General features: G+C 40.1%; 1 protein-coding gene across 2 annotated transcripts in view; it reads left to right on the forward strand.

Moving 5' to 3' along the window:
• Nucleotides 1–25333, forward strand: part of ltbp1 (latent transforming growth factor beta binding protein 1) — a 122725-nt gene that overhangs the window by 58039 nt on the left and 39353 nt on the right. Inside the window, exons 7-13 of one of the 2 annotated variants that reach the window (XM_029449541.1) lie at nucleotides 20–306; nucleotides 1684–1786; nucleotides 5740–5799; nucleotides 10786–10908; nucleotides 17616–17783; nucleotides 21731–21904; nucleotides 25168–25190. In XM_029449541.1, the coding sequence (XP_029305401.1) occupies nucleotides 20–306; nucleotides 1684–1786; nucleotides 5740–5799; nucleotides 10786–10908; nucleotides 17616–17783; nucleotides 21731–21904; nucleotides 25168–25190 (938 nt within the window). The remainder of the gene's footprint in view (nucleotides 1–19; nucleotides 307–1683; nucleotides 1787–5739; nucleotides 5800–10785; nucleotides 10909–17615; nucleotides 17784–21730; nucleotides 21905–25167; nucleotides 25191–25333) is intronic. The other variant, XM_029449542.1, reaches the window with a different exon arrangement.

Here is a 25333-nt window from a genome sequence, read left to right on the forward strand (position 1 = left end):
TTGTCCCATCTGCCTCCAGTGTTCAGCCCCAGCATCGTCAACATACACATCAAACACCCTCCAGAGGCCTCCGTCCAGGTCCACCAGGTGTCTCAGCTGGATAACTACCACAACAACGGGCACCAGCTGAAAGGTTCCCAGTCCGGCTCCTCTTCATCCACCAGCTACACCTATCACCACACAGAGAGCAGCCAGAATATCCAGCACCACGGCTACAACTTAGTTTATCCCAGTCAGCATGGCTACCAGCCCGTCACCTCCAAGAACACTCTGGGTCGCTGCTTCCAGGAAACAGTAGGGAGTCAGGTACACTGTCAGAAATGTCTACTGTATGTTAGCTCACTACAGCTGAAAAACATCTGATGGAACAAGAACGTTTTCTGTAACTCGTAGAAAATAAAAAACAACCAGACATTTGAATTAAATTTAGTTTTAAATAAAGTTAGAACTAGCTTGAGGCTGCTTACATTATAGCATCTTAGCAAATAATGTAAAACAATGAATCAAGCCTCTCAATAGAAGTGGAAAATATGTGATCCAGGCCATGTCAATCATAATACCGAAATAAATGTGATATACTTAATGTGATATAAAGTCATATCACATTATGTATTAATGTGAACCTTCAGAGATGAAGAGCAAAGGTGCTTTATCACACATCATACTTGAATTGTATTGCTCAGAGCGTGTGAACAACACAGTGATATCTCTTTCCCAGTTATTGTTCCGACTTCAGGGGTTGTTCATTTGATTTTTTCTCAGTCAGGAACACATTTTCTAATTATTCCGCAGCACAAATGCTCTATCCATAAACATGTGATGATTAATGAATATGATGAAATTCAACTCTAGGTTTTCTATCCGTGCCATGACTGTGGCGTGACTCTTGGGATGGCGGTATCAGTCGGTTGGCAATCATCAACATTTCAAATTGTCCAATACTTTGGTTTATGACCAAATACCTGCAAAACAAAGGACAGCCTCAGTTTGTGTTTAGTGCTAATTAGCAAAATGGTAAACATGGTAAATATCATGCTGGCTAAGCATGAACATGTTAGCATTGTCATTGTGATGTTAGCAATTAGCTCAAAGCCTGACTGCCAAAGTACAGCCTCCCAGAGGCTTCTAGTCTTGTTCACAAAACAATCTGGCATCACGGAACTTTCCTTTAATAAGACTATCTTACATGAAACTAGCCACCTCAACAGTCAGCATTTACATGCTAGCTATAAAACAGTGTGATTTCTGCCCACTAGTATGGATGCTGTGACATCATATGACATATGAAGACATTTATATCATTTTCATCTCAAAGACTAGAATAGGCTAGTAAAATTGGTGCCACAGCCAAAACAAAGCAATCACCCTTGATAGCAAGTCCTGGAGATGAAGAACAGATTTATTGTTTCACTGTAAAGATTCACAAAGTCAAGTTTAAGTGAAGGTCATAAATCACGAGTGATGTCATCACCAGGTCACATTTCACAGAGCAGATGTTGCCTTGAAGATAAGTACTGTCGGTGTGTTCTTATCTGCATGTGTGGCCGTCTGAGTGACCTGAGGATCAGATATACAGATGAAACAGACAATACAAACACTAATCATTCCTACTAAAATAAAAATAATAATTCCTCCTTCATTCCTTTCTTTCTCTCCCACTCTGTGTGCATCTGTATGATTCAGTGTGGGAAGGCTCTGCCAGGTCTCACTAAGCAGGAGCAGTGCTGTGGGACTATTGGAACGTCCTGGGGTTTCCACAAATGCCAGAAGTGTCCAAAGAAACAATGTAAGTACAGCTGGTTTTCTTAGATGTGGGTCTGCCTTTGGACACCTGATAGATACATTTCTCTTAGAGATCTCTGCATACCTCTAAACATTTGGAGCTTTGTGTGAGTGTTGCTTTGTTCAACATCAACCTAAATAACCACCACATTTTAAACAGCTTGATAGCAAATAATCTAAAGACCTGCTAAATCCTGCTCTTACTATAACAATCTGTGTGTGTCTTCATAATGAAAAACCTGCACACAGATATCTATAAAGATGACATCATGATTCTGTCCAGGCATGTGACACACAACCTGTAGCCCTACGCTACAGACACCTTGGTTATACAGTAAATGCTGACGTCATACTTTGGGGCACTTCTTTTAGAACATAAACAATCAGTTGCGTTGTGTTAGCAACTCTCGCCTGTTCCAAAAGTAAAGGCAACATGTCCAGGCACATCTCGCGGCAGCTGGCCACCGTGGTATTGAGACAACTTTCCCAGCAGCCCCATTATTTCCCACACAATATCTTTGGCAGCCGTCAGGATAATATCTTCACTGACTGTATGCGGCTTCTGTGCAAAGGTACAGCGGTGTGAGTTAAAAACGCAGCCTCAGCTGACTTTCATCCCGGCAGTTTGTACCACAGAGGAAAAGCACTAAGTGCCTTGGTGGCTGTTAGTGCCGGTCCCGCCCGCCCACCCCCCCGCCACACACATTCAGGCTGGCACCCTGAATGTTTTTCAATTGTACTCCTTTTGTAAGACTATGAACCCTCTCTTTGAAACCAAAGGTGCAATTGAATGTAGAACATGAAAAGACATGTTCTAGTGTAAGAGCTGCAGTACAATACTTTTCAACTGAGGAGAGGCTTGGTTCATGTGAACAGCTTAAGAATCATTTCATAAATAGCTAATAAACCCTGCTGTCTATAAACCAAAATACAAACTGTATATTGCTTTCATTTGCCATAGCGTGGTTGTTGTGTGTCACAGTACAATCAATATGATTTGCTCATCCTCAAAGCAATAGCATGGGTTAGTGTCATAGTATCTTATTCAGGACACAAGAGTTCATTTGGACATCCATAGTTTTCAGAAGTAGATAACTGGTAGTGCTTAAAGGCTCGGATGCACATGAAACACACATGATAACACATGATCTGAAGTTTGAAGTAAAACTGATGATATAACCTGATATATATAAATAAACCTTATATCATGAAATCATTCAGTGATTGGGTACTGCGGTACTTTTTTATTGCTCTTCCATAAATGAGGAAACTCAAAAGAGTCAGATAATCAAATAATTGTTCAAATGTACACCTCCAGCTTGTAACACAGCACTCCCTCAGGTGGGGGAGTACTGTGCGGTTTACACTCACTACAGACTCGATATACTTGCACAGAGAGAGGGACAGAGTTTAAGTCTGTAAAAATGTGGCAATGGAAATTGTTGACGTATTCAATACATTAAAACTTTCACTCAGTTCAGAGATGATTTAGGTTCAGAGCAAGTCCACACTTTATTTATAATGTGCATTTAAAATATGACAAACTATGTTTATCAGTAATCACTCATGCCAGCTTTTAGCCCACATGCCTCATAAACACCATGAGAGGGAGATTTCACACTCACTGTTTTAGTGGGCGTCACTACCAAGCCAAAGATTTGTCCTTCCCTCTGTTCTCCTCAGGAATGGCAGCGGCATGAGTTTAGATTTCTTTCTGCTTAAAAGTGAAGTGTGAAACAGTCCATTGTGTTATGGAGACACTCGTAGCTGGTAAATAAATTGGCTTTATTGGTCAAACAAACATTGCCTTGTTTTTTCCTGTTGAGCAAAATATCAATCTGCTTTCAGGTATTTGGGTACCACCTCCCCACTGGTGCCTTTGTCCAGCATTACAGCAGCGCCCAGTCTCTAACCTGCAGCAGAGATTTACAAGAGTTTGACTTCTCAGTCTGTGCTTTGTTGTGAGCTACTGGCTGTTTTAGCAGCTTTCAGCTCTATAGCCTCCAGCTCCTTCCCTGATTCGTTTCACTGTCTCATGCTAATTCATCTTTATTCTTAATCTGCTTCTTTATTAGTCAATTTAGTGTCTTTTCAGCTCAATGCAGTTTTTAAATAGGAAGGCATGAGTTAAAGTTAAAGATTGGAGAAGACAGCAAGAGTAAATTAGATTTTAGAAATAATCCAGCCGGAAAACCCAGCCTAATATTGCTAACTCTTTTCCAATGGAAGTAGCTAGCAGAACTAGCTCCAAAGGTCGCTAAATCTAGCGAGAAAGTCGTGTAGGTAACACTGACGGCCCATCCCTTCAGGCCTCCAAAGACACAGAATTATCAATATGAACGTAAACAATGAACATGGCTATTGTTAGTACTCACTGCTGTCAAGCTAGCAGCTGGTGGAAGACTCCAGTGACAACCTATGAGAGTACAGGCAGAATGCTCGCAGGTAGACACGCAGGTAGGCAGGCAGCCCATGAGGTAGACAGGTAGGCAGACAGGCAGGTTGGCCATCCAATCATGTCATTGGGGCCGAATGAAATGATTGTACAGACTTTTTATAATTCTACAACTGCCACAGATATTGGATATTTTTCTTTTTTTGTCAGAGCATTTGATTTATTGATTGCTGTTGGGATGTAGTATTTCAACAAATATAACAAAAACAATTTCTAAAATATATTACTCACCCTAGCTTTAAAGGTTCAATGTGTAAGATATGCCAGAATTTTGAACTTATAACATGAAAAACATATTTTCAAGCACGTCTATATGTTGTGTTGCAGAGATATCTCCTGAAGTTAGCATGCTAACAGTTAACATGTTAACAGCTAGCTGCGCTCCATCTAGTCTGTAATACCACTTGTTCCTCTAGAGGTGATAGTGAGTCACCTCTCAGCTATATCACCTGTTTTTTTTAGAGCAGGTGGCTCAGAATCAAATCAAATCAAATCAAATTTATTTGTATAGCCCAATATCACAAATTATACATTTGTCTCAGTGTGCTTTACAGACTGTACAGGATACGACACCCTCTGTCCTTAGACCCTCACATCGCACAAGGAAAAACTTCCTAAAAGAAACCCCAAAATTAAAGGGGAAAAAATGGAAGAAACCTCAGGGAGAGCAACTGAGGAGGGATCCCTCTCCCAGGATGGACAGACGTGCAATAGATGTCGTGTGTACAGGATAAACAACATAGTACAAATACAACATTTGACAGAAATTATGTTGTGTTGGAAAAAAAAGAAATAGAAAGTTTGGATGAATCCAGGAAAATGTCAATAAGGCTTCCCGGTGTCCAGCAGGACCAGGTCAGCAGGCGCTGTCACGATTCATGATCCTGACGTAAACTTTATCAGTGGCAACCTGCCACATGAGAGACAGACACTCCGGGGATGATACCCCGGATGGTGAGTTAGTAACATACATTTACATAAATGCATACAGATAGAGAGGGAGAAGAAGAGAGAGGGAGAGAAGGAAGAGAGCAGGGAGGTGTCCCCCGGCAGTCTAAGCCTATAGCAGCATAACTAGGGGCTGATCCAGGGCAAACCTGAGCCAGCCCTAACTATAAGCTTTATCAAAAAGGAAAGTCTTTAGCCTACTCTTAAATGTGGAGAGTGTGTCTGCCTCCCGAACACAAACTGGAAGCTGGTTCCACTGGAGAGGAGCTTGATAGCTGAAGGCTCTACACATTGGTGAGAAAGATTTAAAAAAAAAGTTCAAGTGACACTCGATTACTGGATATCTGAATAAAGAACTTTTCACAATGCAAGAGAATTGTCGATGTTGATGGTGTGTGGATGATAGAGTAATATAGGAAATCAGCAAATCTAACTAGAACACTAAAAAACATGTTTGTAATGTATTCATGTATGACCCTTAAACCATTCATCAGATGTCTTAATGCAATGACTGACATGTTTTCTCCCTACTATTTCTTCATTCTCCTCATCAGCTATTCCTCTGATCGATTGTCCTCAGGGTTACAAGAGAATCAACAGCTCTCATTGCCAAGGTAAGAACTCTCAAAAGAAAATCTCAAAATCTACTTGCTAGATTGGCACGATAGTTGGTATCGACATTCATTGTTCCCAGAAGAGGAATCACAATGACTTTTTCTCTAGCATCACACTATAAGAATTAAGTTAAAGCCTTGTATTGTCATTATACAAAAGTACAACGAGATTCAGAGTGCTACTCTGTCTCAGTGTGCAAAAAAAAAAAAGACATACATAAGATTAAAAACAGGGAAGTAGGACAAACAACATAAGCAATCATACAGGGGAATAATTGCCATTAAATAAAATAAATGAAATTAATAGATTACCATTAAATTTGCCGCTCACATCCATGTCCCCTGCATAATGATTTGTGATCACTTTGGTGATCATCTGATTTTTCATCTAGCGCCATCATCAGGTCAAAATAACAATTTGTCTAATACTTTGGTCCTCCATCCGTAGGTTCGCAATGTTTCTGTGTATCTCTGTCAATCTGAGGCCAAGTTTCAGGTGTCACGTTTATCAGACAAACGGGCCGTATGTGGGACATCTCTTGGCTGATGACAATAATAATAATAATAATAAAATAATAATAATAATAATAAATGTTATTAATAAGCACCTTTTAAGTCACCTAAGGACAATTTACAAAACCACAGTGGAAAGAAAATGAAAATAATAATAATAAATAACAACAACAACAACAGTAATGAAATATATACATACAGTTAAAGAAATACATTCACAATAAACACATGGTGGTAGCACCAGGAAAGGCTAATCTAAAAAGGTGACACAGAGGTGTACAGGCACAGAACCTGAGGGAGCATTCCAGAGGTTAGAGCTAGATAATCTGATTTGAGAGTAGATCATCAGAGGAACATAGTGAGCGAGTAGGTGTTTAGGGATAGAGAAGGTAGGAAGGCGCAAAGCCATGAAGAGATTTATAACAAGGAGAAGTACATTTAAAAGAAATGCGGTATTTACTTGGCAGCCAGTGCAGATGCTGAAGGGTTAGGGTGACATGCTCCGAGGAATGCGTGTGGCAGAGAACTCTTGCAGCTGAATTCCGGACACACTGTAGTCTTTTTAACCCTCTTTAAGTAGGTGCACCAAGGAGAAGCACATTACAATACTCTAGTTGGGATATAATAAAGGTGGTACGGCTTGCAAATATAAGTTCAATACCAGGAAAATAACAATGCTGCTCTAATTACCGACCTTATGTATCGATACAATCACACTCACCCTCACCCTCTTCTCATCGGACACCGTTGTATTTCTCATTAAAGTGAAATGGACAGAAGGGAAAAGTGTCCTGCGAGACTAGCAAGATTAGCATATTTTCCCTCATAAACATCTTACAGAACTTCATCTGAATTTAATTATCCTTTTGATTTAAAAGCCTCTCGTTGTCTCCCGTGTTGCAGCACCACTGTCTGCCTGGTCAATTATTGATGTGCTGATGGGGGCGCTGTTTCACCAAAACACAAATATCCCTATGTGATACTGACAGAATCGTTATTAACAGAATGTGTTTCTTGACTTAATCCAAGAAGTTAGTTGGTGTAGAAATGCAGGAAATGTGTTTTATATACAATTTATTTTTTCTGGGACACCATAAGTATCATCTATGATACAAATTTGCTTCCCCATTTTAAAACTAAACCTTGCCCTATGGTGAGGAGCATAGACCTTTCTTATCCTTTGTTTTGAAGAAAAATGTGTTATATCTGGAGTTTTAATAAAACATGGTACCCAATAAACACAAATTAGCAAAAGAGAAGGTGGTCATAAGGCAAGAGAGAGGTCGAGTGAGTCAATTTACCCCCCCACCCCCGAGAATAATAGCTCAGCCTTCTGAAAATGTGGCCCCCTGAACAATATAGTTGAACGGTGTCGGCCAGTCTGAACTTTGACTTTCTTCCAAACCTGGGCGTACACATTTAATGGGGCTTTGATTAAAAAAATGTACTTCCTGTGATTAAAGGAGTTGAACCACAGTATATTGTATGTTCAGTTGTAAGAGCTATGGAATTGCTCATCAAATAAATGTTAATTAATTTGGAAGATAACATCTTAATTTGATTTAATTTCAGCTCTGTGGCTGGAAGCAGAAGGGGCTGCTAGACAGTGTGTGTGTGTGTGTGTGTGTGTGTGTGTGTGTGTGTGTGTGTGTGTGTGTGTGTGTGTGTGTGTGTGTGTGTGTGTGTGTGTGTGTGTGTGTGTGTGTGTGTGTGTGTGTGTTTTCAAATACTTAACTATCCCACTTTAATCCACCACATCCTTTTTTTATTTTTTATTATTGACATTTTCCTCACTCTATTTTTTCATGTTTCCCACATGGTTTGTGCTCCAAACATATGAATATGAAATTATACAGCTCATTCAGAAGATGTATTTCTTGTGGTTTTTCAAGCATATTGTAGCAATTTTATACATTTTGACATTCAACTTGGTTCAAACCTACTCGACTTTGAAATGTAACTGTTCTGACATACGTTCAGCTACAGACTCTGTTCAAACTTTAAAGCATTCACACAATGTCCAATGTTGTACTTGTTGTGTTTAGTGATATTTTTTTAAATAGTTTTAGAGCAATTTAAGTAAAAGAGACTTATTTTACAGCCGTTTTGAGACTCCATCAGTGTGTCATGTGATCCGCTAATTTGTGCAGCTTTTATTTTCTAAATCAGAATTCTACTGTCTCTCAGAGCAGGCAGCCACATCTTTATCTTCTCACCCCCATTTATTTGGGTTGAAGGAGTGGTGGCAGTTTTTGCCAGATCTTGTTAAGTTCAGAGTTTCTTTCTTCAATTTTAAAGTTGGCTGGATGCCTTCGGCACGTTCGGTGAGGCTCGGGGATTCAGAAGAGATCCGGGCCGGCCCAGCTCACATAGGCAACTAGTCGGTCGAGTTGCATGCACATGAAAGAGCGGGACTTTTTTATCCACAGAAAGTTAACACATCTGTGTCAATATTCCCTGTTGATTTTTGCTTCTGTGGTTCCTGCATCAAAACCAGCACATTATAACAGTATTTTGTATAATAACACATCAATTATGTACTTTAAATTTTGCATTGCAAAGTCAATTTCTTTTGTTCTCTTTCTCACTGTGTGTGTGTGTGTGTGTGTGTGTGTGTGTGTGTGTGTGTGTGTGTGTGTGTGTGTGTGTGTGTGTGTGTGTGTGTGTGTGTGCGTGCGTGCGTGTGTGTGTGTGTGTGTGTGTCTGCATGTGTGTGTCTGCGTGTGTGTGTGTGTGTGTCATCCTGGAATGCAGGATATTGGCCTTTAAAAAGTGTCAGTAGCATAAACTAGCCAGTGGTTGTGCCCCACATTAGTGTCCTATCTGAGTCTTTGGACTTTGAACCTGTTTTCTGACCCATGAGTCAGAGTTCTCTATGAAAGATGAAAAATTGAAGTCACCACTTACAGACGTGAGTCACAGTCTGTGATTTGGGCCAAGTGTGTTCTTACTGAAGGAATTTGACTCCAATCCTGCAACATTTGTCATGACTCTAGGGATGTTTGCAGATTGATCCAACACTCTGGTGCAGACTGAAATATATCAGCAACTATTGGATGAATAACTTTAGTGATCACTTAACTTTTCATCTAGTGACATCATCAGGTCCAAATTTAAATGTATAAAATATTTCGGTTTATGACCACATACCTGCAAAACTAATGAGATTCCTATAAACCTCAGCTATATTCAGCTCTACAGTATAATGTGCTAATTAGCTATTGTTAAAATAACATGCTAAACTAAGATGGTGCATGCTGACCTTAGCATTTAGCTCAAACAGTACTCAACGCCTCACAGAGCCACTAACATGGCTGTAGACTCTTAAGACCCAGACACTTCAAACCAGTATCAAAGAACTAGCAGTGACAAAGGCTCACGTCGCCTTTGTCTGAGCCAACAGGTTGCACCGCAAAGACTACAGCCAACTAGCACGTACGTTCTGCACCTGCTCTCCACAACAGCAGATGGTGGCAGTCTGTATTCATCATTCAGGAGGAGGGATCCCTCTCCCAGGACGGACAGCCGTGCAATAGATGTCGTATGTACAGGATAAACAACACAGTGAAAATACAACATCCATGTGACAGAGATGATGGTGTGGTCAAAAAAAAAAAAAAGGATGAATCCAGGATGATGTAATAAAAAAGGCTTCCCGGTGTCTCTAAAAAAACACAGAAGGACTGCAGGTCTTATCTGAAACCCAGGTGAACTTAACGAACTCTTTGCCATCGCTCCACTTGGTTCCCGCAGCATCACTCAGCCTGCTCAGGTCCTCTCCGTCACTAAGCTTAGAGTCGGCTTTAGCACGCATTTAGGTTAACAAATAGACACTAGAAAGCAATCTGAACTCAAGGTCCTCTTACTCGCTTGTTCCATGCCACACGTTCTTGATCAGAAGATGGAGTTTGTTTTGTTGTCATGTCATGAACTGTAGATGTTCTGTTTCTTAGCACTTTTAGGATTTTTTGCCGATGTTAGCTTTGAACTTGAGTTCTTTCTTGAACGACAACAGCGTTTGACAAGACAATCTCTTCTCAAGTTCCAGTTCTGAGGGCCTGAGGATAGAGGGTGTTGTATGTATGCTGCATTTGGAGGGGCCTTTGAAATGGACAGCTTTGTTAAGTCATTATAATTCAGTGTTCAGCCCTGAAAGTTGGATTTTGAAAGAGATAGCACTTGAAAGAGGTAATGTGTTGCATATTATATAGCAACCCTCTGATGTCAATAGCCAACCTTTCTATGTGATGTACAACACACATCATTCTGCCAAGGTGCATACATTTAGTTGTTTGATAATGTAAAACATTACAAATGTTTAACCTGCATATGGATCAGGAAAATATGAAGTGAAAGTTATTTTGTTTATCTTAGTATAGTAATTGAGAAAGTAATGAAATGTTTCCCATCTTGCAATATTAACCTGAAAAATCCCTGCATTGATTGTGTTTTTCATATTTTGTTGATTCACAGATTTGAACGAGTGCCTGCTCCAGGGTGTGTGTCCTAATGGAAACTGTCTGAACACCGTGGGCAGCTACAGGTGCATGTGTAAACCCGGCTATGTCCCGGACCCCACGCTCACCACTTGCATATGTAAGTCCTACAACGTCTCAAATTGTCTTCGATTCTTCTCTCAATACTTTCTCATTGATTAACATCAAAACCAGAACCTCCGACAGTGGAGTGTCAAGCTGAGCAAAATCTTATATTGACAGAAATGAATGCATTACATTTGCATGGTGGTTTATACAATAGCTTCCCTATATAATTCTGATATTTACTATCACTAAATGACAGAAGACAGGGGAAATATAACTTTCATTATTTACCCCTGCCACCTGCTTCAAAGTACAAACATAGCAAGGGCTGCAAGGAATGCTGCTAAAGCTGGAATGTGTGTTTGATGATATGCATGTGAAGTGCATGGATGAAAGCATGGTGTTCACTGTATAATCAGATTCCCCGTCAAGCATAAACCGCAAAGCAGAACATAAAGCCAAACCCAACGTTTCTCATGGCTCTCATATGATAGGAGCAGAGCGGAGAGTATGAGGGGATAGAGGAAGAGATAAAGTAGATGATCGGGGCAACAGAGAGAAGATGTACCGTAATTTCCGGACTATAAGCCGCGACTTTTTCCCCATTTTGCGACCCTGCGGCTTATACAACGGTGCGGCTTATCTATGGATTTTTACAGCTAACGGCCACTAGGGGAATTCCTAAATCTATGGATTTTACAGGTTACAGTCCACCGGATGCAGGGAAAGAGCGCGCAAAAGTTGCGAGTGGTACGAGAGACAGACGGACATTACGAGAGCGAGGCAGTGTGTGAGACACCCTCATTATGGAAATATATATATTTATTTCGAGGAGTCTTATTTTGTTAAATATGCTTTTATGTTGATACTCCTGAAACCGGATACTCCTGAAACCGGCACTTTCTGGGGGTTCGCGCCACTTTTTCGGGAGACGGAAAGAAGGATACGCTGAAGAGAGGGGTGCATGTCCAAAAACCCCGACTGTGGAGTTACCGTATGATGATGACTTCCATGTGTTTCTTCTGTTTCAACGGTAATTTATGGACAAATTAAAGAAAACACCAACGGTCAGAGACAATAAATGCTGATTGAACAGGCAGAAGTTCTCCATCGTTATTTCCTGGTTCTACACAACACAACGCAGAGTCGATCGTGGTGTCAGCTACAGACCGGCTACATACACATCAGTCAATTTAGCGTCTGCGGCTTATAGCCCAGTGCGGCTTATATATGTACAAATTAGTCAATTTAGCGTCTGCGGCTTATAGTCAGGTGCGGTTTATAGTCCGAAAATTACGGTAGTTAAAAAAGCAACTGCTCATGCACAAGTGCCAAAGTAATCAATCTTGGACATGATTGATCAGCGGTTAGTCATCAGTTTCCTCTAGTGTTTGAGCCCAGCTGATAGTGATGTTAAGGAGTAAATGTATATTTATATATGAAGTTTACAGTTTCAGTGCACCGATGTCATCTGGGACAATAAAGTTTACTGTAAAATATCAATATCAATGGAGCCATTGTACCTGTGTTCAATGTAGTGCTGACCGACTTTACAGTTTCACTTCCTTTGAGTTGATACATGTAAATGTATCGAACCTTGCGAGTTTTGATCCTTTTTGTAAAATGTGGTGTCAGTTTCTCTGTGACACTCCGTTACGGTACATGCACGTTTAAAAAGCTAGTGCTGCCCGCCCCAACAAACGTATCTAAAATGCATTACCAATCATTGTGTATAAGTTTACATTAATTAAGATAAAATATACATTTTAATGCATTGATTCACTGATTCACCATCCCAAGTAGGTTTAATATGATTTTATAGAAAAGTCACTGACTAACGGTCCACAGGGCATTTGTGCTGCCTTCATGTGTCGGAGTTCTCAATCATAGTTCGTAGCTCAGATCTGTTTCCATGGCTCTTTGTTATCACACAAAAACTGGAAACAGATATATTATTGGTGCAAATTGGACAAGATAAATGTTGATATCGATATGTCTGTGATAGGCTGCTGTCGACCCATGAATTGGCTGGGCTCTTGTCTTGACATATTGTGTGAAGATGATATTATGTGTTCCCATGGTTTCCATGTTTGTAGCCTACATGTGTCTAAATATATAGTTTAAAAAATAGTTCTAACTAAAATGAATGGCGGCGTCCACACCATAACTATAACAACAACAACAAGGCCGAAAATATTGATTTAATAGAAACACTGACAACCAATCAAAATCCATCCAAATACAGAAGTGTATTTGTTCCACAGGAGGGCGGGTGGCCGGGAGCATTGTCCCCACAAAACCAATAAAAGAAACAGGGCTGGATAAACTCCTAGTACTTGTTATATAATATTCACGCTAACTAAGCATAATGTACATTTCCATCGCTTTAATTTAATAAATTCAATGATATAATCATGCTATTTTTAACACTTTGTGGTTTTGGGGTACTTATCTGAAAGATTATTTCATCTGATGGTAACGCTCTAATTTGCTTCTATTTGTTCAGATTTTTCTAACATTGACTTCCCTTGATTTCCTTTGATTCTGGAATCTAACAATTACAGTATGCAAAATGATCGCAGTCAGCGCAAATAATCAGGATCAGGATAGTGTGTAATAACTGCAACAGGCCTACTCGTGACATTTGCTATTCATGATAATCTGTCCTTCAGCTGTCCATTTATTTTTATCACTTAATTCCCAGGTCATGGTGGAAGAAGTCTACCTTTTATTTGCCAAAATCAATCATTTCAATGGAATTGCTGCAATTAGTGGATTTACTTTTGGGGGTAAAGTAAAGCTGCCTAAATCTTTGGCCTGGAGTTCACCGTCTTGAAAGTACTGACTTGAGGTAATGGAGATACAGTTATCTGTGTTGCACCATCTACTCTTATTTATGAATCTAAATAAACTGCTCCACAAAGAGGCATTGCTTTAAGATAGTTATGGGACGAGAGTAGATGGTACAGATTCCTGCTTGGCTTTTCTGTTATCTGTTAGTTTTCCCACTAGAGTAGTTGCAGAAGCAGGAGTATAGTACAGTAGTACCAACCAGCCCTACCAGTAGTCCCTATGTCATCAAGGATCCAGAAGCAACCTGTTTACTTAGGACACATGGATGAACTTTGCTTTGCCACTTTCTTGTGTCCATCCTAAGCCGAGTCTTGCACTAAACCGATGGCTAAACACATGTACGGCTGTACTAGCGACTAATAAGAAAGCATTATATTTAAAAGCTTTGCTGTGCTGAACTCTCAGTACTCGTGAGGCTTGTAACTGAATCTCTTTAGTTGGAAGTTTTGTTTATGTTTTAAGTTTCTGTTCATACTTTCAAATATTAGCCTTTTGCAAACTGATTCACATTTAAACTACTGACAAACCATCAGTAGGCTTTTATTATGAAGCAATGCAGTTCATTTGTTGCAGAGTTAGCGGAACACTGTTTGCTTAACTAAGTACAAATGTTACAGCTACAGTGAGCTGTTCGATAAGGATCTGCAGGCAACAGGCTCACAACTGCAATGTGTCAACAAGGTAAACAACACCTTTTACTTTGCCATGTTGTGGAAAGCCTCACTGTGGAAGCACGACTTGAATAGTCGGAGTCCTTCCACTATTTTTAACTGAATAAGCAAAGGTATGCTTGAAATGGACTAGTTTCTCTCTAAGAATTTCTGTATAACAGAGCACACTTTGGGTCTCTCCACGGAGGCATTCATAGTATAGTGTTCTATGTTGTACACATGATGTGTGACTGAAGTAGTTGTATTAAGAACTAAACAAAAAACTGCTCAAAAGAGAAGTTCAAATCCTGTCTACTTTCTCCTGCCAATCACTGCCTGAAGTTTTTAGTTGTGATGCAGATCCCCTGATGGACTGATTGACTGTGAGTGTGGGTAGGGGGTTGAAGATGTGAGGACTTAAAGATGGATTTTTGTTTTCCCCCCGTATACCTTAATCGTGATAGGACATGGACTCCCTCATGATGAAAAGCATACCCATAGCATGATGCTGCAACCACCATGTTGTTGTGTTATTGGCAATTGTAGTGCACCTCATTAAGACCAAAGAGCTGACTTTCTCGTCAAACCACGTTAACATTTTCCTCATGTTTTCACAGTGCTAAGTGTAGTTTGGCAAACTCAAGGTTGGCTGTCATCTGCCTTGTACTCAGCAGTGGCTCCTTCTACTCACTTTGCCATAAAGGGATAGTTTTCCTTCTGGCAGGTTGTTCCATTTCTGCAGACAAACTCTGCAGCGAGAGGCCATTGATTTCTTGGTTACCAGCCTGACCAAAGCCTTCCTCGCCCATTTACTCATTTTGGCCAGATGTCCTGTTGTAAGGAAGAGTCTTGGTGGTTTCAGACTTTATCCATTTCAGAATAACAGAATTTACTTGGACTATGTTTTTTTAATACCTTTCCCTAGAGCCTGACAGTCTGATCTGACATAGGCTACACTGAACTGTGGGACAGAGGGTTTCTGCCATAACTTAACCTACTTCCAAGGTGCATGGAGAAGGGGAAAGTCTGAAGAGGTCATGTATGATGGCACCTCAAAGGAATCAGGAAGCACTAAAGGAATATTTCAACATTTGCGCCAATATGTTTATTTGCTTTCTTTCTGAGAGTAAGATGAGAAGATGGATACCAGTCTCATTTTACTTAATAAACATTAAGCACATATCTGGAGCAAGTAGGAAATTAGCCTAGCTTAGCATGGAAACGGGGGAAACTGCTTAAAAAATAACCTACAACTCAAAACTCACAGCAATTAGAAAACTACAATTTTTTAGAGGAAGTTAAAGAGCGCTAACTATTTACTGGCGAACAACAGCTGGAACATCTCAAAGTCACTGTGCACAGTGAGGTTACCAGAGACCGAAACCTCTGCTCACTGTCTGTATCTGACAACCTGCACTATAACGGGAGACACTTCTCAGAAAGAAATAGTTCCACCCCTTTGATCAACACTGACATATATCAGTTGCCTCAGTACTCCTGTCATAATTAGCACATGCTAGCATGCCAACACGTTAAACTAAACAGCCTCTGTTTGGGTATGTATTAAACACAGATACACAATGTGTAAATTACTTAGCTTTAAAATGCTGGTAGGCATATATCTTTGGACAGGGCGGAACTAGCTGTTTGCTACTGCCTAAAGGTTTTATGCTAAACTAGATTTAACTTCGCCCTGACTCCAACTCCGTACTTTACAAACAAACATGAGAGTGGTCACAATCTGCTCATCTTTATCAAAAAGAAAGTGAATAAGTGTATTTCCCATAATGTCGAAGCGTTGCAACATAAGTTAGAGTAATAGCTAATGGACTCAAAGCTGTATTGTTGTATCTGAATATGTGATTAATAGGACAAATGTTAATACATTTGCAACAAAATGCGCAAAACATGAAAGTGCCTGAATACTTCACATAACCACGGTTTGTGTGTTATTTGTGAGTGTGTACCTATTTTCTTAACTTCTTATATAATGAAGGGACAAGAATCCTTTCTTTCTGTTTTGTAAGCAACAATGCAGCATTTAAACTACGAGCTGAATTAAAGTCTCAGACAAAGTTTCAGCCAATCTTTCAAAAGGTTCCTGATGTTTTGAAATCTGATTACTTGTTTGGAGAATACGTCAAGTATTAAACCAGTAATTGAAATGATTTCATCCAGGTAATGTCCAGCCATCATTATTGATTCTGGGGGTTAGTTTTTTGTCTGTGTTCCACTTAAAACATTTTGCAGGTGTTTTTTTGCGAAGATGTTAGCTTTCAACCCAGAATGGACTCATTCATGTTCATCCTTCCCACTGGGAGCACAAAACCAGTGTCTCATATGCTCAGAGACCGTGGTGCTCATTAGAAGTGGTGATGTGAAACCCCACTATGAGACAAAGCACAACGTTTTTGACCAAACATACCCACTCAAGTCTGAACTGAGGGCTCAGAAAATAAGCACTCAGAGCCCAATATGATTTTGATTTGTGACAAAATAAAGCAAAGAGGCCACCTGTCAGCATCATCAGCCACAGAGAACAGTTTAACCCAGGATGTGCTAGTCTGGGTTAAACTGTTCAATTGTTAAGATGTGTTGATATATCGGTATAGTTCAATGTTAAGTGACAATAAATATTGTCTAAATGTTTTTAAATTGTACTTTATTTATTAATTTTGACAGTCAGATGTTGATGACGTGCAGACGTTGATACAGCTACTGGGCTACTTCAATATATCTCACACTAATTCATAACGCACGTTAGACATTATGATGCTCCGGACCTTTGCTCGCGGAAATTTTCTCTAACTGGACCTTTTAGAATTTTAGTTGAATACCCCTGGATTACACCATAAGACTTGAAAAACACAAACTGAGCAAAACTCTCCTGCATGCCTTTATCTGAGCCAGCGCTTGACTTTGATAGTGCATGAAGCATTGGCATGAAAACAGTTTATTTTCCTACAACATGTTGTCTGTGCTTTGAATGTGTTTCTGTGTTTTGTGTTCGGCTTTAAAATGTAGTTTGTGCCTCCACAAAATGTGGATTCCTGACTTCCCACTGTAAAATATGTATTTCTCTCTATGGTGTTTTATCAATATGTTTGTGGCAGACGTTTTCAGGTAAGAAGGGAAGGGAAGGTTGCTTTGGTGAAGGGGACCTCTTTATTTCTCCACTCTCTGTTCTTTCTTCCCCCCATGTATGTGTCTCCTACACTCTGGTGCACCACTTCCTACACCCTCCTGCGCTCCTCTTTAGCCAACACTCCTGCCATCCAAGAGGAGAAGGGAGCTTGCTTCCGTTTGGTCAGCACAGGGAGGCAGTGTTTGCACCCAGTGTCAACCCAGCTGAGTAAACAGCTCTGCTGCTGCAGTGTGGGCAAAGCCTGGGGACCTCGTTGTGACAAATGCCCCCCTCAAGGAACAGGTAAGGCCCCCAGCCACGTCAGACATTATTCCTGCCTCAATGAGAACTTTCAGCCCAAATTGTTCCCCTGACGTTCCTGACAAAATTAAATTAAGTGAAATATGTCAACATCTACTAGATGGATTGGCACAACATGTTGTACAGACATCCATGGTTCAAGTATCCTAATGACTTTGACTTTTCATCTGAGGCACCACAAAGTTGACATCCGTGGTTTTGAGTGAAATATTTTGAAAATGATTTAATGCTCAACCAAATTTGGTACAGACATTCATGTCATCAGCATGTAAGCATTGTAATTGTAAGTATACTAGAAAGCTGATGTTAGCATTTAGCTGAAAGCACTGCTGTGCCCAAGTACAGCCTCAGAGAACCGCAAGCATGGCTGCAGATTTTAACTAGAAGACCTGGTTCACACCACTGTCATTCACAATGTATTTGGATAAAAGATTATTGTAAAAGTACTCGGTGAATTCAAATCAAGTGCAAGCCTGTACAAAAGACGCCTGTTAGGAACAGGCTGAATGCTCGGCTTGTGGTATTGCTGCTTGCAGCTTTCTCGAGAACCGTACATACAACTTCACACTGAGCAATACACCTGTCATGACATAGTCTCGTCACACACCCATGTTGAGGCTCCTCACAGTCACTGGTGAAATACACTTCACAGGAAAGAAAACATCCAAGTTGTTGCTTTTTAAATAAGGCATGGATTTATTTAGCCAAGGTATTTTGCCGGTGGTAACGTTTTTAGTGTTATAACTTGGTGTGGCAAACTTAAAAAACTTGAGTTGCAAAAGCAGAGTGAAGCTGTTCCTGTAGGCTTTCCACCCGTGCTCCTTCAGTTGTAACTTTAATATATCCAGCATCAAGCAGAAAAAGAGACTGTGTCAATTGCTATCAAAGTGTAAAGGCCCGAGTGCTGTTCACGTGTTTATTCAAAGTTTATTAATATTGTATGTTTTGCTTGTCCTATTTGCACCATTCACAACTTCGACAATGCATGCCCCTGGGTCACCTGCAATACATCCGCCAAGTGTGAAATAGGTCACATGAACGATTCACGAGATATGCAAAGGAAATACAACCCACACACACACACACACACACACACACACACACACACACACACACACACACACACACACACACACACACAGAGCATCCTGTCTTTATTGTTAAATTTACTATACTACTGTTTACTGGTATAAGTGTAAGAGCCGGCAGGGAAGCATGGCCTCAAACTTGGAGGTGCTGATTTACATCCCGACTGCTTCACAATCAGAGGATGAGCAGTCTGATTCCACGTTAATTAGAGCACACCCTCCTGTCCCCTTTTTAAAAATGTGAACTACCACTCTGCTCTGCCGGTCCAAAGATACCGTCCCCCACCTCCACAGGACACTGAACAGGCTTGTTAAACAAGACAGCCCAACAATGTTCAGAGCCTTCATCATCTTAGGGCAAATCTCTTCTACACTTGGCGCCTTGCCGCTAATGAGCTTCTTGACTACCTCAGAGACCTCTTCTGGGGATATAGGTGAAGCTACTCAAGTCTTTGAACTCTGCCTCCTTCACAGAGGACATGTTGGTCAGGTTCAAGAGCTCCTCAAAGTGCTTTTTCTTCCATAGCCTCCCCAAACTCCTCCCACAGCCCTTCTGGCCACCCCAGTACCTCACAGCTGGTGTCCACTAGTGGGCTCTTAGGTTGCTGCCATTGACCTTCCGATCACAAGTCCTAGCAGCCGCAATATCCCACTGACGTTTTACTTCCTTTACCATTGTTAACCGTATTTGTCACAGTTTGAATGACCTGCATATGGTTTCATCACAGTACAGAAGGGATTTGCTGCTACCTCATGTTTACAGTTACACGGCGTGCGTGCGTGCGTGTGTGTGAAGATGGACTGGTAAGAATGATGGTCAACCAGAATTGTGTTTTACTGGCCCAACCCATTGCCATTAAAACATGTTAAAATTGGAGTTGTAATTCTGGTTAACCGTATTTTTGAAGGGGCATTGTTCAAGCTACAACAGGATGCTAAATTGACTGTACATTTGCTACATACATATATATATATATATATATATATATATATATATATATATATATATATATATATATATATATACACACACACATTTTATTTACAGAAAGCATGTTTGTTTGTAGAAAAAAACAATGTGCTTTTTATTTGGAATATTGAAATATTAAAAAGGCAATAGAAACAGAGGTTTCTGAATGAAGTTGAAAACAGATAAACATCATCAGTATATTGGTTGAGTTTATGATATGATTCCCTAGAAAGGTTGGTATGATAGGAAAACGACCTTTGTCCTGCTGACTTCTTTTTCCCTCCGATAGGAGTCCTGCTCTCTGAGAACAGAGAGTCCTGATGGGAGTATAAGGTTTTAGGAGATCAAGCATAATACATTTACATTTACAATAGGACCGTTTCACAGCAGTTATTTTCACATGTCATGCTGGGTAAACACAGGTGTAATTAATATGATTAATTATGGCTCTCTTTTATTTAGGTGACTGAATTTGACACACTTCATAGAACAGGACCATAATTAATTATATCATTTACACCTGTGTTTATCCTGCAGTGACATGTCAAAATGGCTCCTGTGAAAAGGGCCTGTTAGGAAGGTGCTTGTCCATTTGTAATAGTCATCACAGGCTAGTGTCTGACATGTATAGGTAGCCAATGAAGGGGAGCCAAAACTGGTGTAATATGCTAAAAAATTCTAGTTTAAAGATTCTAGCTGTAGCGTTCTGAACCATTTAAAGTAATACAATATAATATTAATAATATAAGAATGATGTGAAACATTGAAAGGTTTAATGGGAGTTTCAAGCAGACAGTATACATAAGAATAGAAATGGGTGTATTTGTTTGTCTGCCTGTGTGTCAAACGGCATTAATTAGCTAATGCCAATCAGCTGTGTCTCTCAAGCAGCCATCAAAGGTTTCCATGGGGATACTGACTGATCACTGACTAATGAATGAGACACTTGATTGAATTGAGGTGCACCTCTGACAGTCCTGCTTCCCATTAAAAAAACATAACTCTTATCTGTTAAATGTCTTACCGTAAGACATTAGGATCCCGATGAAGAAAGAATGTGAGTTTCGTGTGTGTTGTGTCAAAAATGTGACCGTGGGAGCACTACTGTTTGCTGGCCTACAGAAGAATGTGGTCTCAGTTAACATGGGGGCTAACTACAGATAGGTGGTTGTAGTTTTTGTCAATTTTTGTCTACTATGGCCAAATGTGTAAGCCTGTTGACTTTAACAGCCATTTTTCAACTCCGACATTTCCTCCCTTCATTTCACGAGGGAATCTTTGCCGAAATATGAATGAGAAAAGTATTTGTGCATGTCCTAATTGATAAGAGAATGAATAACAGATGTGCACTGTAATGTATAATATGTGAGTTATTTCTCCATTTTTACATGGGATTTGACAATTTTATTGTACTTAGTCATTGCATTGTGAATTCATCAATTTTTTTTCTCAGTTTGTAGATTTAATTTTCTCATTATGGAGACTGTCTATTCATCTTAATCTTTTTATTAGGAATCTTTGATGGAATTGTTAATAAAATTAGATGCAAAACACAATCTGAACATTTGGCATGTCATGTTTTGCCTATCTACCTTAAACCAACATTTGAGAAGTTAGAACATTCAAAGAATATTCCTTGAAAGTGTGTTAGTGTTCCAGTACCTAACTTTTGGAGTTTTTTATAAACTTCAATGATTATTTGCTAGCTAAAATTAGCATTCTCAGTGTACTATAATCTCAGAGATGATATAGTATTTATGATAGATACCGTATACTGTTAACGTGAAACTGTTAGCAATATTGATGTGTTTACAATTGAAGTTATACATTTTTTTGCACTTATGATAGCATTTTTATTTTTTATTATATAGCCAAATTCAAAGACATCTGTCCCGGTGGAATGGGCTACACTGTTCTACCAAATCCGCCTGTCAATAAGCCAGTCACCGTTTACCAGGAGCCCGTTGAACCACTACCCCCTCAACCCCTGCCAACACCAGAGAGACCAGTGGAGGCCTTTGGCAAACCAGAAGAAATTATACCAGGTGAGTCTCTTCCATATAACATTACCACTGCATGTTCATTTGGTTTAGTGTAAAAATACAGTCAGCGATTCGAATCAAATAGACTTTTTGTCAAATTCATCTAATATCTTCTCGAGTTCCGTTAGCCGTCCACTCTGTGTGTGTATGTGCTGAACATATATCTGGTGTTCATACACAGCCCAGGCTCTGCAAACAGAACACTATTCCAGCCAATCAGCAACAGGCGTTCATGCTGCATGTGATGTGATGATAGGGGAACGGCCAAAGATGCATAAAATGGAAGACAGTGGGAGCAAGGAGAATGGGACATCTGGAAGGGTTTGTTTCGATGTTGTGTTCAAATATCAACAATCTTTTTGCTGAATCGCTGACTCTACATTTAATTTGATATGTGTAGCACACATATCAAAGCTAGATTAGCACAAGCTAGATGCTTGTGTGTTTGCTGTTGAGCGTTTGAAATACAGTTAATGAAATGTAATGACAAATAATAACTTTGGTGCAGTGTAATAAGATCAAAATTATGACCCTTTTTCATCTTTTGTTTCCTCTTAAGCTTATTTATTAATCTTTTTCTGTATTATTATTATTATTATTATTATTATTATTATTATTATTATTATTATTATTATTATTACAGTACTACTGCTTATTATCTCACCCTGCCCCCGCTCCCCCATCTCACCTCCACCTCCCCGAGGCTCAAACCACGGCCATCCCCAGTTACTGAGCTCCTCTGCCCACCCTGCAGAGAAATATCTTTACCGCTTGTATTGTCAACCTCATGGTCCAATGCAAAGCTTGCATCACACCAGCTGACAATTCTAACTGGCTGTCAATCTCACAAATGTTTTATAATGACTCTTGAATATGATCCCAAGATACCTCAACTGCTCAACGTGGCAGAAATATTCTTTCTAATTAAGGTAGGCCATTATATTACTTAGGGGACCACATTGCAAAAGCTGTGTTCTCTGATCTTGAGTCTAGACTTTTGGAATTTACCTTAGAACCTCTGGTATACTTTGGTATATCTATCTTAAAGTGTTTCTAAACTTTAATATCCTTTGAGGCCAAGTCAGACTCATTTGATTCTTGTTCATTCTGTTGGCATCGACTGTCCCTGAATACGACAGTATAGAAATTAGCACTGGCTACCAGCGACTGGTCGGAAATCCACAGCATGGCATTGCAGACATTTAATGGATGAAGCCTCCGCAGACAGTAAAGTCGGCTCTGACCCTTCTTGTACACAGCTTCTGTGTTAGTCCAGTCCAGCTTTTAGTCCTGTTACTTGTAGTCCCCCAGTGTCCACATCCACCCCCTGGATGGAAATAGTTTTAGTAGAGTAGTGTCGTAATATGTATGTATATGTGTATACCCACAAAGAAAGCTCCAGGTTTTCTGTATAGTCTTTAAAATGCGTAAGGATACCTAACAATATAGTTTTGTGACAGAACTTTCACTTCAGCAATTTGTTTTGGCCAATACCGGGTCGAAACATGTGACAGCAAACTGAACAATCTGACAGCCATCTTTCCTTGCCCCAATTCCCAGAGACAGTAGAGGGGTCATGGCTACTTAAAATACTTGTTGGGAACAGGTTCTATAGCATAGAATAGCTTAGTCCACAGTGTGCGCATAACACATTTGTGGTCTAGCGAGAGAGTACCGCTAGATGTGCTCAGAGCAGCCAGGGTACAGTGTAGGTTTTAATTTGTCTATGAATAAGTGTTGCAGTTCATCAGGACCCAAGTAAAGTCCTTGTTTCTTGCTTCCCAAAAGAGTAAAGTGAGGGGGATTAGCCCCAAAGTGAGTGACAAATTCGGCCCTGGAGGCAAGAGAAAGTATCATTTGTGCTTCATGACCACGGTCTGGACGCTGCAGCAGCAATTGTTAACACAGACTACAAACATGGTCATGGGCCACATGCACCGTTCTAAGCCATTTAAGACCATTAAGCTTGGGGTGTCCCGGTAGCTCACCCGGTAGCACAGGTGACCCATATATAAAGGCTGAGTCCTTGCCACTGGTTCAAGTCCGACCTGTGGCCATTTGCCGTATGTCATTCCCCTTCTCTCCCCCTTTCACAATCTACACTTCTCACTATCATAAATGTATGAAAAGCCCAAAAATATAACTTTAAAAAGACCGTTAAGCTGCAGTTGCAGTCACAAAATTCGAAATACACGTTGATGCCTTAAAATGTTATGTAAAACGGCAAACAAAGTTATAGATGAGCAGAAAGGGAGTCGATTGATGAATTTGCAAAGCATTTTTGCAGAGTAAGAAATGATCTCCTTCATTCTCTTCCATTCATAAAATCCCCCCTTTGTGCTCTCTGTGTGTGCTACGCTACGTAGCCGCCTTATGAAGCACGGTACGTGGTGGCTCCCCATGTCGGAGGGGCTTTGAGTTTAACTGTGAACTAGACCTGATCAACCAACAAACAATTTGCAGCAATTTTGGCATACCTTATATGTTTATATTCTATTATGAATGCTTGACTGTACAATGTTTTTTTATTTAGAGCAATATTGTATGTATAGTTAAAGGCCCAGTGTGTAGTACTTAGGGAGATTCATAGTTTACAGGGTAGCGCTTACAGTCCCGCACTCTGTATGCATTGCCAGTTATAAAATATGAAACTCTGCTTACCGCTTTGAATTATGTGCTTGTATTTATTTTTTATCTGCTCCCAAGTCCGTTTTACACTGCTGGCTTTGCAGCTGAAGGAATAAGGCTAACATTGTCATATATGGCACTTCTCCTGGGAGACTCTACGACCCGCTCACCAAAGTTACACAGGGAAAGAACAGAAGCTTGGGGTGCAGAGTTGGACTATAACAAATCAGTGTAGCATCAAAATGATTTTGAAGCTGTTATACAGCCACGTATAGTGGTTCTGCAACTAGCTCAGTTAATAGTCACTAGGTCACCAAGCTTCTCGCGCCACCTTTTCCGAGGATGTGCAGAACTTTCTGCTGTGACCAGGCCATTAAGAAGCAAACGCAGTAATGTCAATGCCATTAGAAAAATCTGTAATGTTGTTATTCACTCAGTTGCCAGTTTATTATGTACACCTAGTGTTGCATCATTTTGGAGAATGTAGTTTGTTGTGCTGTTGAACTGTATCGTGTTATATACTGAGAGGTGTTTCTGTCAGTGACCTTGAAACCCAACTACCCAAGATAGTTACATACAGTGTATTATGGTACAAACTTACATTTAAAAAAATGTTGTTTCTTTTTTTCTGTGGTCAGTAGCAACAACTGCACCAGATCAGGTAGGTTGGGTGCTTTAAAGAGTAACATGTAGAATCAGTTTGCATGCACACAGACAGTCTCAGCTGCTGAGGAGTTGCAGAATCAAATGTGCATGAAGTCAGCAACATTGCTGCATGACTTTGAGCTGGTCAGCACTGTGCAA

The sequence above is a fragment of the Cottoperca gobio genome, chromosome 15, assembly GCF_900634415.1.
Source record: "Cottoperca gobio chromosome 15, fCotGob3.1, whole genome shotgun sequence".
NCBI lineage: Eukaryota > Metazoa > Chordata > Actinopteri > Perciformes > Bovichtidae > Cottoperca > Cottoperca gobio.